The 14,098-nt window shown below is 36.8% G+C and overlaps 1 protein-coding gene across 8 annotated transcripts in view; it reads right to left on the reverse strand.

The window, feature by feature from the left end:
- Nucleotides 1-14,098, reverse strand: part of LOC106085824 (protein outspread) — a 561,373-nt gene that overhangs the window by 18,081 nt on the left and 529,194 nt on the right. For 7 of the 8 annotated variants that reach the window (XM_059364395.1, XM_059364394.1, XM_013250248.2 and 4 more), the window contains 3 exons: nucleotides 12,131-12,265; nucleotides 11,386-11,525; nucleotides 1,174-1,323 (listed from right to left, as the gene is read on the reverse strand). In XM_059364395.1, coding sequence (XP_059220378.1) covers nucleotides 1,174-1,323; nucleotides 11,386-11,525; nucleotides 12,131-12,265 — 425 coding nt within the window. Of the gene's footprint in view, nucleotides 1-1,173; nucleotides 1,324-8,248; nucleotides 10,487-11,385; nucleotides 11,526-12,130; nucleotides 12,266-14,098 lie in introns of those variants that run through there. The other variant, XM_059364396.1, reaches the window with a different exon arrangement.

The following is a 14,098-nucleotide window of genomic DNA, read 5'->3' on the forward strand; positions in this document are numbered from 1 at the left end:
CAACAAAATAATAAAAAAGGCCACGCACAAAGTACTTTGAAATTAAATTTTTGTGAAGGTTTCTAAATCATTTTGTGAGCGAGGTGGTTTTTACTTACCACTTTATATGTACGATTTTATCTAATCTCAAAAAAAAAAACTCATCAAAATATGGTACAGGGATATGAAATTTTAAGAAAGTAATCACACTAATTAACATACTCTCAGGTTACAATCTTCTTTCTTCTTAGTATGTCGGATATACGCCGGCTTGAATATTTTTAATCTATATTCTTTTAAATTAAAATTCCCTATCGAGTTACGTAGTTCATATCAATCAAGTGACCACATTAGTGATAAAAGTTAACGGACCAGGGCCATTTTGGGCGGTTTAATTGCAACACGAAAGTGTTAACCCATGCTTATTAATATGTAGAAGAACTATTTATAAATTTCGCATCATAAGTGGGAAGTAAGCGTTTAACATTCAGTTTTTGTTGTTCTACTCCACAAAAAAAACATGCTTATTTCTGGAGATTAAATTAATTTTTGTACGGTAGAATGTTATAACACAACATCAACTAACAAATGCGTTATAATTTAATGATTGAATATTCTGTAAAGAAACACAACCTTCTGCTGTAAGATTTGCAATAAAAAATGAGGGCTCGCCTTTGCGCGTCTCATCCTCATCCCAAAACGAACCCAATAATTTCAGCGATTCTACATTGTAAGCAAGAAAAAATCCTCCCATGATCTTTGCACATTTATTTGTTATGAACGAAGCATGCAACTCATAATGACATATAAGCACGACTTGTACTTTGTTGGCGTTTTTTTGTTGCATTTCTGAATAAATGTTATTCTGAGGTAATTTCATTCGCTCAATGTAGATAAAATGAGTTCAGGCAGTGGCATACTGAGACTGTATTCAATGGTCTCCAATGTAAACAAAATCACCGTCTTATGTGTGATCAACAGCACCATCAGCATTAGCATTTCAACATAGTCCTTTTAATGGTTGTTATATGGTACAAGTACGCGCCCTCTGCTGACTGAAGGCTTAAGCGGCAAATTAAAGAGGAAGTCCCGCAGTCTGAATATTTACGTTTTAATTTTTTTGTAGATTTGGCAAGGGTTTAACTAGTCTAAGGAATCCGAGTTCGAGTGAGTGTATGTTAAACTGATTATTACCTTAATTCCAATTGTTGCATTTGCTGGTAATGCTTTAACTTTTGATTGGCAGCACGTAATTTTTCCTCCAGTGCTGCATTTTCAACACATTTGATGGAATATTTTTCGGAGAATGATAGAATTTCCTGACGCAATTCCTCCAATTCTTCTCTGTAATTATATACATACATGCAAGGAGCAGCAGCCAAATCAACGAGTAAGTAGACAGTGTAAAGAGATACAGAAAAAAGAGAAAAACATTATTTAATGTATGAGTTATAAATCATTTTTGTCTGTTTCTTTACTTTTTTCTTTTGTAAATTTTGCACATAATAAAAGAAAATAATAGTTGAAAGATCCTTAAGTTGAAATCATCTACATACATATGAGCGATTCCAGGAAAATTTAATTTGATCGAAAATGATAAACATAGCCATTAAATATTAAATGTCAATCTCCAGAATATGGTTCGAATTAGTAAGAATATTAAATTTGTTTTTTTATAGTAAATATAAAATGTAATATAGCCATATAGTAAATATATAATATAGCTGATGACCACATTAGCCACTGCTTTATCTCATATACTATTCTTATTTTTACTATAAGCTTTGTATATATAAAATAAATAAATATAATTATATATAGTTGTATAAAACTGTGAAATTCCTATAGCAGCTTGCCCACCTAGCTATGACTAAATAGGGTATATTCAGATAATTTCGAATCATAGTTAATTGCAATATAATACATTTTGGCAAATTCATTCACGCAAAAAAAATTGTTAAACAAAAAAATTTTGCCAAGAAAATTCCTTTTCTGCAAAACGTTGAATTTTGTCTACTATAAAAGTACATGTTATTTTGCGATAAATTCTTGCCAGTATTTGTAACAAATGTAGTTTTTTTACTCTGAGAATAGCTTTCATTCTTGGAATATAAAATGTTATTCGGGGTTTACTACATATAAATGAATAAAACGTTATGCTTACGTATATGTACATTCTTTTTATTCCCTCCACCATAGGATGGGTGGTATACTAATTTCGTTAATCCGTTTGTAACACCTCGAAATGTGCGTCTAAGACCCCATAATGTATATATCTGTCGAAAGCATGCTTACTTTCGAAGAATATGTTATGTTATATGTTATTAATGTAGGTCGGATGGGAATGTAAATGGGCCAAATCGGACCATGTTTTGATATAGCTGCCATATAAACCGATCTAGGGTCTTGACTTCTTGAGCATCTAGAGGGCGCAATTTTTATCCGAAATTTAGCATGAAGTGTTCTGTTATTGTTTCCAACAACTGTACTATAGCTGCCATATTTACCGATGTTGTATCTTAACTTCTTGAGCCAATCGAGGAGCCGTTTTCATCCGATTTGGCTGAAATTTTGCATGCACTTGTTTGTTATGTCTTCCAACAACAGTGCTAAGAATGGTTCAAATCGGTACATAACCTGATATAGCTGCCATAAAAACTGATCTGGGATCTTGACTTATTAGCCTCAAGAGGCCGCTATTCTTTTCCGATTTTGCTGAAATTTTGTACAACGGCGTCTCCCATGTGATTCAACATACATATCCAATATGGTCTTAATCGATCTATAGTCTTAAATAGCTCCCATATGAACCGATCTGCTGATTATGCTTCTTGAGCCCCTACAAAGTGCAATTATTATCTGAATGGACTGAAATATTACCCAATGACTACTACTTTGGTCTTCAACATTCAATTCACTTATGGTCCGAATCGGACTATTACTTGATATATCTATAATAACATAACAAATCTTATCCTATATTCCCTGTTTGCCTAAAACGAGATACTGCGCAAATAACTCGACAAATGTGATCCATGTGGAGGGTATATAAGATACGGCCCGGCCGAACTTAGCACGCTCTTACTTGTTAATTTTAAAGTACACTTGCTAATATGCACAGCAAGTTCAATTTAATGTTGTAACATAATTCTAACTCAAATTTTTACCAATTATAAGCAGATCTAAGTTGGTAATTCAAACTATTTCAGAGTTTGGATTTATTTCGATGTTATGATACACAATCATATAAAAAATCTTCCATGTTGATTTTGTCATTGAAATTTCGCCATAGGTACGAAATTTTAAAACATGTCAATTTCCGAGTCTATACATTTAAATACTCACCTTATCCCTTTCTCTAGTTGGAGAGGCACAAGAAAATAATTATTGGTCCGGTAAACAAATAATCGTTTGAGGCTTTAAAAAACACTTTTGCCATTAAAGTGTTTTTGGTTTTACAACAAAAAAAGGTACTTTTACCGTAGGCGAAGTTGCTAAAGGGATTACATAAAAAAGTTATTTACATACAATAATGATAAGCTGATGACTACCGTTTGATACGTTGAGGCGAAACGTTACATATTTACAATAAAAGAAAACTTTGTAATAAAACTATTTAGTTTCTCGTAAGAATGTCTCAAGCGTTTTATTTTTTCACGTGTTATGCTAAAATGATTATAAAATATGTTTTATTATAATACATATAACAGTTTACCAATAGCTTATATAATTTGCTTTCGAATATGTTTTGAAAAAAACGTTGCAAATGGTTGCACATTCGATGTATCATTATGGTTCTATAGTTGTATGTGCATCAAGGTGTTGTTTGTTCGATGCATTTATTTTGGCTGTGGCGATAATAAATAAGTAAGATAAGGCAAAAATCGGGCCGTGTCAACTATATAATACTCAACACCTACCCCATTAATGTACGGTGGGCGGTATCAGTATAAGACGCTATATTTTATTCTATCTGAGGATATTTTCTACCAGAGTCTAGAAAAAGAGTATGACCACTGTCACGCCTCCGATATTAAAACAGTGCGAAGAAACTTCCGACTTCGCCTCGACAAAGAACATGGTTGTTAGCAGCACTAGACATCGAAGGATTCACACGGCCACATGGTTGTCACCCGATCAAAATACGAGGAACCAAAAAGCTTGTTAGATGTACGATCGATACGAGGGGCAAACATTGATTCAAATCATTACCTTGTTGCAGCAAAGTGTGGCTAGAAACGTACGATCTGACACTGCACGGAAGCGGGACATCGGAATGCTGCAAACGCAACAGGTGGCAAAGACATACTCCACACGGCTGACCCAAATGCTTCAGCAAAGCACACCCTGTCCCGATAAAATAACAGCGCAATGGCAAACCATTGCCCACTACATGGCAAGAGTCTCAAGAGCCTCCCCCAAGAAACCCATGGTACGACCAGGAGTGTCAAAAAGCAGTTGAAGCCAAGAATGCGGGATACAGGGCAACTTTGCAGTAGCAACGCGCCAGGCGAAAGAGACGAATCGGAGGAAACACCTTTTCCGCAAGAAAAATAAGAACATGGAAAGACGTTAGTGTGAGCGAATCGAATTGTTCAGGAGCCAGAATAATGTCCGAAAATTTTAACAAGAATTGAACATCCTGCAGAGACAAAGAAGGAAATCTGGTAACTGATACAGATAGGGTGCTGAGGATATGGAATGAACAACTTACCCAGCTGCTGGTATCAGATGATGGTGGCCATGAACTGAACCAATCCCTGAGATGGTATAGAATGTGTACCACCTAGTCAGAACCAGTAAGGAGTAACTGGGATGAAAAAAAAACAAGGCATCAGGAGCCGATGGGTAGCCGGCTAAACAGTTTGAGAACCGAGGTGACACGCTGATAAGGCATATGCATCAGCTCTTCTGTGCAATCTTTCTAGAAGAACGCATACCCGATGATTGGAACTTTAGTATGCTATGTACACAAGAAAGGGGACAAGACAGTATGTTCCAACTACAAGATACTATCTAGCGTACTGTCTAAAAGATATTAGTCTAAATTCAACGAAATAATTGGGCTCTATCAGTGCGATATTTACAAAATTTGCCAAATCCTGGAGAAGACCTTGAAAGAAAAGAAGAAACCCACCGTCTTTTCGTTGATTACAAGGCTGCCTTTGACAGCCCTATATGTTCAAAGGCATTTTAAGTAACATCTGAGTTTGGTATCCATGCAAAACTGACGATATTAATACCAAAAGAGGTTTCAGACAGCTCATCATGTGATCTCTTCACTATCCCGCAGGAGAAGTTTATACAAGATACGGGTGTAATTAAGCATGATACACTACTCACAAGAGAACAAATGGTACCCGTCTATGCCGACCACATCAATATTGTGGGTCGGTCACCGGTAGTATTAACTGCAGCCTTTGAAAAAATCGAAAGAGAATCATGAAAGTCGGTCCGGCAGTGAATGCAGATAAGACAAAATGGATGGTATTAACTCCCAAAACGTATTGAAAGTTGGAAACCATAACTTTGAGATAGTCACCAACTTTATCTACCTCGGCATCGCCGTGAACGGAACCAATGACACCAGTTTTGAAATAAAACGAAGGAAATTATTGGCCAACAGATGCTACCTTGGATTGTGAAAGCGATGAGAAGCAAAGCCACCTTTCAACAGACGAAAATCGCACTATACAACATACTGATACTACCCATGCTGTAGTATGACTTCGGAGCATGTGTACTTGAAAGCAGATTTGGTTGAACTTGGAGTATTTGAGAGAAAAATCCTTCCTAAAATATATAGACCAGTCTCAGTTAATGGCGAATATATGACGACGATAGCATAGTTAAATGCATCAAAATATGACGGTTGCGTTGGCTAGCTCATGTCAGAATGATGTAGTCTTTTGAAGGCGACCACAATAGAACACGCAAAAAGCGTGTGGAGTAACCAGGTGAAGAGTTATTTGGGGTGCTAAGAATCACAAAAATGTTTTTTATTCGACAATATATGTTTGTTGGTTGTCTGTAAAAAAATTTCATCCCGAGAGGACTTCTGTAACAAAATGTCCTTCCGAGAGAACATTGGTAGCAAAATGTTCTCCCGAGAGGACGTTTGTTGTCAATGAAGTCAAATTTTGCACAGATAGTTCTTTTAATGTAGGTCATTGGGGATTGAAAATGGGTCCTATCGGTTCATATTTGAATATAGCTCCCATATATACCGATCACCGATTTCGCTGAAATATTACAACATACGTGCCTAGTATGGTCAAAATCGGTTTATAACGGCATAATAACCTACTTAAGATTTACAACCTTTGATTACCGATGTCAACTACAAACGACATGACTATTTTGGAATGCACTACACTCACCTTAGGCTTGTGGAATGGATAGATGTGTTCGTAATAAAAACTAATTCAAAACTAAACTTTATTATACAGAAATGAATTTCTTGTACATTGTCAAAATTATACTAAGCCTATGTGATAAATATTCAGAATAATAAACAAAGTTGTTTTTACGAAATAATAAAATTATTCTAAGGTTACTTTGATAAATATTTAAATTAAGAAACAAAGTTATTTTCACAAAGTGTGCCACCACAATACTCCTCCCCCAGTGACAACGTTAAGTTTTAATTCTCACAGTTTTTCCTGATCGTAGAGTTCGTGAATGAGAATCATTTGGTACTGGTTGAGGTGATATGGATTTCGTTGGCATTTCGTCTTTCAAGATTAAGGCTGGCTTAAGGCGATCAACAGATATCGTCTTCCGTTTTCCATTAACATCAACTACAAATGTTTTTGCTCCTCTAGATAGAACAGGAAAAGGTCCTGTGTATGGAGGTTGTAATGAAGCTCGCACAGCGTCGTTTCGGATGAATACAAATTCTGCTTCTTTCAATGCATTTGGCTCATAAATATTTGAATCGCCATGACGGTTAACCTTCTTTGCTTTGACGTTGTTCATATCAGCTTTAAATTGTGCAACCCAATCAGAACGCAATTTACTAAATTTCGATTCAGTAAAGAATTCACCTGGTAATGTAAGCTCCATACCATATACTGACGCAGCAGGCGATACGCTTAAATCATGATTGATAGATGAACGTAATCCCAACATTATTATTGGCAAAACCATGGACCAACGTGGGTTTGCGTGACACATTAAAGATGCCTTAAGTGTTCGATGCCAACGTTCGATTTGGCCATTTGACTGGGGGTGATAAGGTGTCGTATGAGTAACACGAATTCCAAGCAACTTTGAAAATTCTCGAAACAGTTCCGACTCGAACTGTCGCCCTTGGTCTGTCACCACCTGAGAAGGCACTCCAAATCTTGCTATCCATCCACTAAGAAATGCTTTAGCCACAGATTCGGCTGTTATGTCTTGCAATGGTATAGCCTCCGGCCAACGTGTAAATCTATCGATACAGGTAAGACAGTACCTATACCCTTCCGATGGCGGAAGAGGTCCAACAATATCGATGCTGACCACTTTAAATCGATCATCCGGCACTGGAAATTGGCCAATAGCACTTTTTATATGACGTCCCACCTTGGCTTGTTGACATCTAAGACAAGTTTTCGTCCAAATGGAAATATCTTTCCTCATGTTTGGCCATACAAACCTAGTTGATATCATCTTAACTGTGGCTTTTGAGCCCGCATGAGAAACGTTGTGTATCATATCGAAGACGCATTTTCGAAAACGAGGTGTGATATAAGGTCTTATTTTATGAGTTGACACATCACACAGAACTTCCGTTTTCGAGTCAGAAATTTGGAAATACTTCAGCAGCAAATTTGATGATTGCGGATTTGATTGTATTTGAGTGTATTGTATTGTATTTGTATTTGAGTTCTTCATCATTCTCTTGATCTTTGGAAAGTTCCGAATAATCCAGGGAAGATGGTAAAGATATTGCATTAAGTCGTGATAGAGCATCTGCAGTGATATTTTCTTTTCCAGGTACATGGCGAATATCCACTGTATGCTGTCCAATAAAATCTAGGTGTCTAAGCTGGCGTGGAGATGCCTTATCGTGACGTTGATTGAAAGCAAATGTTAATGGTTTATGATCGGTATAGATACAGAATTGGCGTCCCTCAAGAAAATGTTGAAAATATTTAACTCCAGAGTACGCCGCCAAAAGCTCGCGATCATAAGCGCTATACCGAGTCTGAGTATCTGATAACTTCTTTGAGTAGAATCCAAGCGGTTTCCATTCACCATCAATGAGTTGTTGAATAACAGCTCCCATACCGATATCGGACGCATCCACCCATAAAGATGTTTCGGCAGACTCAACGGGATATGCCAAAAGTGCAGAGTTCGCTAGTTGATTCTTACATTCTTCAAATGAATTACGCAATTCTGGTGTCCACTCAATTGGTGTTTTATCATTTTTCTTCTGGCCGGACTTCAGGGAGTTTAATATTGCCTGAGCTTGAGCTGCTTTCGGGATAAACCGACGATAAAAATTGAGCATTCCAAGGAATCGACTTAACTCGTTGACAGTTTTTGGCAAATTGTATTGTTGAATGGCTAATACCCGTTCTGGACTTGGCACTAGACCACTTTGAGTTACGCAGTATCCCAAGAAAATAAGGGAATCCTTGCCAAATTCGCATTTGTCTCTATTTACAGTTACGCCATGTGATTGCAAACGAGAAAAAATCTGCCGAAGATGTATCTCGTGCTCTGCTTCGTTTTCAGACGCTACGAGTATATCATCAATATAAGCAAAACAGAAATCCAGTCCCCTTAGAACTTCGTTTATAAAACGCTGGAACGTTTGAGCAGCGTTCGTGAGACCAAACGGCATCCGTGTAAACTCGAACAAACCAAAAGGTGTAATTACAGCCGTCTTTGGAATGTCTTCTTCAGCTACAGGAATCTGAAAGTACGCTTTGACCAAATCGATTTTTGAAAATACTTTCTTACCAGCTAACATATAACCAAAGTCGTGTATATGAGGTACCGGATAACGATCGGGAACGGTTATCTTATTGAGGGCACGATAATCTCCGCACGGACGCCACATACCATCACCTTTTGGAACCATATGAAGAGGACTCGCCCAAGGACTTCTTGATGGTCTGCATATATCAAGTTGCATCATATAATCGAATTCATCTTTCGCAATTTTTAACTTTTCTGGAGATAGTCGTCGTGCTTTCACTGAAATTACTGGTCCATTTGTATCAATATGATGTATAACTGGATGACTAACGGGTGGTAACTTAATACTGGGCGTAGTAACATCAATGAAATCGGAAACAATTGAATTACATTCTCCTGGCCCATCAGGAATTACCTTCAACGATAAAGTCGGTTGAAGTGAGCAAAATCCAGATACTTTGAGTTTTGTTGTTGAATCGATTAGTTGATTGTTTTTCATATCCACCAGGAGTCCAAAATGCTTCAAAAAATCTGATCCAATTATTGGCTGTGTTACATCAGCTACAATAAATGACCAGAGAAATCTTCGTCGTAGACCGATATTGCAATTAATAACCCTTGTTCCATAAGTTCGTATTTTCGTGTTGTTCGCTGCATACAAAACAAAAGAATTTGACGCTTTGTTTTTTTCATCGTTTCTGCGAGGTAAAACAGATATGTCGGCACCGGTATCTATAAGGTATCTTAAATTTGATTCTGCATCTTGAATAAAAAGGCGACTTATATGCCGGTCGCACTCATCCGCCACCTTAGATGAGGTGCCTAATTGTTTTCCGTCGAATTGAACGAGCAGGGCGAACGGCATTTTTTCGCTTTCCGTCCAAATTTATAGTGGTACCAACACACAGAAGATGTTGAACGAGAGCGTGAATTACTTCGTGAACGATGTGTGGAATTCCTTTTTTCGTGTTGACCACCTCTGAACGAAAAGGCATCAATTTTCGATAAAAGTTCACTTACTTGCCTTTCCAAAACCATCAAACGGTCTTCATCTTTAGTTGAAACAGCATTGACTACACCAGAAGCATCATACTGGTCATGGATTTTATCTGCCATGATTGCTAACTTGTCTACTCCATCATCGCTTACCGACAGTATGGCTCTTGTTGTTGATGGAAGGCGCTGGATCCACAATGTTTTCAATAACTCTTTTGACACTTTTCCACAGGACAATTCCATCATTTCCCTTAGTAATGCTGAAGGTTTCTTGTCACCGGTACATACATTTTCCAAAAGTTGTCGAAGGCGTTTTTCCTCAGATTCCATAAATTCATCAAGCAATGCCTTCTTCAAGACTTCGTATTTGTTGACCGCTGGAGGATTTTCCACAATATGGCTTACATGGTTCAAAATACCGCTTTCCATGGACCCAACTAGCGTATGGAACTTCGTTTCGTCGGAAGAAATTCCTGATGTAACAAACTGGGACTCCAATTGTATAAACCATAGCCGCGGATTTTGTCGCCAAAACGGAGGAACTCGAACCGCTACACGGCATAACTCCAATGCATTATTTTCATTTTCAGTAGCCATGCTTGAAAAAAAATAAAATCTGTATATTTTTCGTTCGGGGTCACCAATGTGGAATGGATAGATGTGTTCGTAATAAAAACTAATTCAAAACTAAACTTTATTATACAGAAATGAATTTCTTGTACATTGTCAAAATTATACTAAGCCTATGTGATAAATATTCAGAATAATAAACAAAGTTGTTTTTACGAAATAATAAAATTATTCTAAGGTTACTTTGATAAATATTTAAATTAAGAAACAAAGTTATTTTCACAAAGTGTGCCACCACAGGCTTAATCTCGAATTTTTTGTATACATTTTACTAAGCAACACTTCTTTTTTCTAGAAAAAAAATCACCGTTTAAATATATAAATTCGATCACCACAAGTAATCAAATTTAATTAAAGATACAACCAAAATGTGGTTTTTAGCCGACAGCGTCACAGAAAATCAAAATTAAACTTACTTAATACCGTTATTATAAGAATAGTAAGGTTAATACACTCAAATAAAAAATTTAATGGATTATGAAATATAAGTCAAGTGGGTTCTGGAAGAAAAGGACACATTTGAAAATTTCCATAAAAAATTACATAAAAAAGCACAAAGTTTCAATCACTATTCGTAAATCAATGTTTTAAAGTTTGTTATTTGTTAAATTTATCTGTTGCTTTACAAAATTATGACAATTGAATGTGATAAAAATTTACATGGAATCGCTCATATGTATTTGCACATACAATATTGCTGTACTTTTACTGGCGTATCTCATACATAAACCAACTATGTATGATGAGATTGTTGAAGATGGTGTTTAAGTATGCACGTTTGGTACGGCATCGTTGTGTACAAATATAGTGTATTATAGTAAGGCAAGTACGAAAATGTAGCATAAGAATAATAATAATAATACATACTCCTTCGCCTTGGTTGAATCCAAAGTACGTTCCCCTTTTTGTTGAAATTGCTTAAGAAATTCTTGTTTAAAGCGTGCAACTTCACGTTGTACCTCACTTTGGTGAGCCTTACGCATTGCATCAAGAGCAGCTAATGTTGCCTAAGGGTAAAAAATTACAAAAAATAGACGAAGAAGACATGAGATCTAGTCAGCTGACACAGAGCATAAGGTAAAATCAAGGTTTTAACTCAACATAAAGCCAGCTTTAACCTACTGTCCATTGCCCAGAAACCAGCCAACCTATCCGGTACATCATACATGTAATATCGATATACTGAGACTTAACCATAGTCGCAGTTAAGACTTTGTGCCCAGAAAAGAGTTGCCAAATGAAAACAACAGTGTCTGAGTAGATGATTTTCAGCCTCATAATTATATATGACATGGTTGTTATACTTATGCCTCATATGTAGAATATTTATGTGTAGTACACTTTATCTTTGTCCGTCCCTTTGTGACCATGCAAACAAACGTACACACATGTGTCATAGCTATAGAGGAAGCTTGCGCTGAGTTGGGCTCCTCTACGATGATGGTCACAAATTATAACTTCGTTTCCTTCCTTTCCATCCATGGCAGACCACAGAAACAATATAGCTAGCTGGTTTCTTAGTTCGAAGTTATGGTTCAAACTGGCGGTGGCGGTTCTTAAGGCTATAGCTGGTGAGAGTTGAGTAGTGAAGTCTAGCATAATGTAACCTTACCTGCGTTTCTTCGGCCAAGGCTGTTTCCTTTTCGATTAGCAAACGTTCAATTTCTTGTTTATGCTTCTCCTCCAAATCATTAATAGTACGTCGATGTGACGATTCCATAGCTGACAAACCCTTTTCACAGAGTGTCTGCAAAATGAGTATGAAGAGTAAATAAAAAAAGAATGGAGTAAAAGATAACATGGCAATGAATATGAATTAAAAATAATGAGTGGATCAAATTTAAGGAATGTGCTAAACGGCTTGTTTGTACAAATAATTCACAACCTATGGCATTTTAACAAATAATATTTAAAATGTTTCTGCAGTAATTGAACCTCTTATTCGCATCGTAAAAAGTTGAACGATATTAACACTACATTCCACAATAATACTCTTACTCAAACTATAAAATATCTTACGATAAAAGACTTATACAACCATATTGTGTTTGAGATATATAAGTCTAAGACCAGATTGTTTTGTGTAGTTCTGTTATAGGACTGCTAAAATTTTAATTAATGAAGTTTTACCGTTGTATAAAGTATAAACAAGTTAAAACGCTAAGGATTCTTTATATATCTAAATTATTTGAAAGAAATCAAATGAGCTAATGATTACGACTTCTCTGGGCTCAATAAAGGTGATGAACATATTTATGCCATATTACAATTTAAAACAAGAAAGGCAAGGCAAAAGTCGAGCGATGCCTACTATATTATATCCTACACGTACCATATATGTACGAATGAATTGGGCGATATCAATATATAGCGATAAAGAAGCTATATATTGCAATGTTAACTACGACCCAACCTATACAAAATTTCCCCCTTTTTACAAGAATGAACAAGTAACAAGTAAAAACGTGCTAAGTTCGGCCGGGCCGAATCCTATATACCCTCCACCATGGATCGCATTAGTCGAGTTCTTTTCCCGGCATCTCTTCTTAGGCAAAAAAAGGATATAAGAAAAAATTTGCTCTGCGATTAGAGCGATATTAAGATATTGTCCGGTTTGGACCACAATTAAATTATATTTATGTTGGAGACCTGTGTAAAATGTCAGCCAATTCAAATAAGAATTGCGCTCTTTGTGGGCTCAAGAAGTAAAATAGAGAGATCGATCGAGATGGTCATGAGAGAATCCGTCGTACAAAATTTCAGGCAAATCGGTTAATAATTGCGACCTCTGGAGGCTCAAGAAGTCAAGATCCAAGATCGATTTATATGGCAGGTATATCAGGTTATGGACCGATTTGAACCATACATGGCACAGTTGTTGGATATAATAACGAAACACGTCGTGCAAAATTTCATTCCAATCGGATAAGAATTGCACACTCTAGAGGCTCAAGAAGTCAAGACCCAAGATCGGTTTATATGACAGCTATATCAGGTTATGAACCGATTTGAACCATATTTGGCACAGTTGTTGGATATCATAACAAAATACTACGTGCCAAAATTCATTCAAATTGGATAAGAATTGCGCCCTCTAGAGGCTCAAGAAGTCAAGACCCAAGATCGGTTTATATGGCAGCTATATCAGGTGATGGACCGATTTGAACCATACTAGGCACAGTTGTTGAATATCATAACAAAACACGTCGTGCAAAATTTCATTCCAATCGGATAAGAATTGCGCACGCTAGAGGCTCAAGAAGTCAAGACCCAAGACCGGTTTATATGGCAGCTATGTCAGGTTATGGACTGATTTGAACCATACTTGGCACAGTTGTTGGATATCATAACAAAACACGTCGTGCAAAATTTCATTCCAATCGGATAAGAATTGCGCACTCTAGAGGCTCAAGAAGTCAAGACCCAAGATCGGTTTATATGGCAGCTATATCAAAACATGGACCGATATGGCCCATTTACAATACCAACCGACCTACACTAATAAGAAGTATTTGTGCAAAATTTCAAGCGGCTAGCTTTACTCCTTCGGAAGTTAGCGTGCTTTCGACAGACAGACGGA

The sequence above is a fragment of the Stomoxys calcitrans genome, chromosome 3 (genome assembly GCF_963082655.1).
Source record: "Stomoxys calcitrans chromosome 3, idStoCalc2.1, whole genome shotgun sequence".
Classification (NCBI taxonomy): Eukaryota; Metazoa; Arthropoda; class Insecta; order Diptera; family Muscidae; genus Stomoxys; species Stomoxys calcitrans.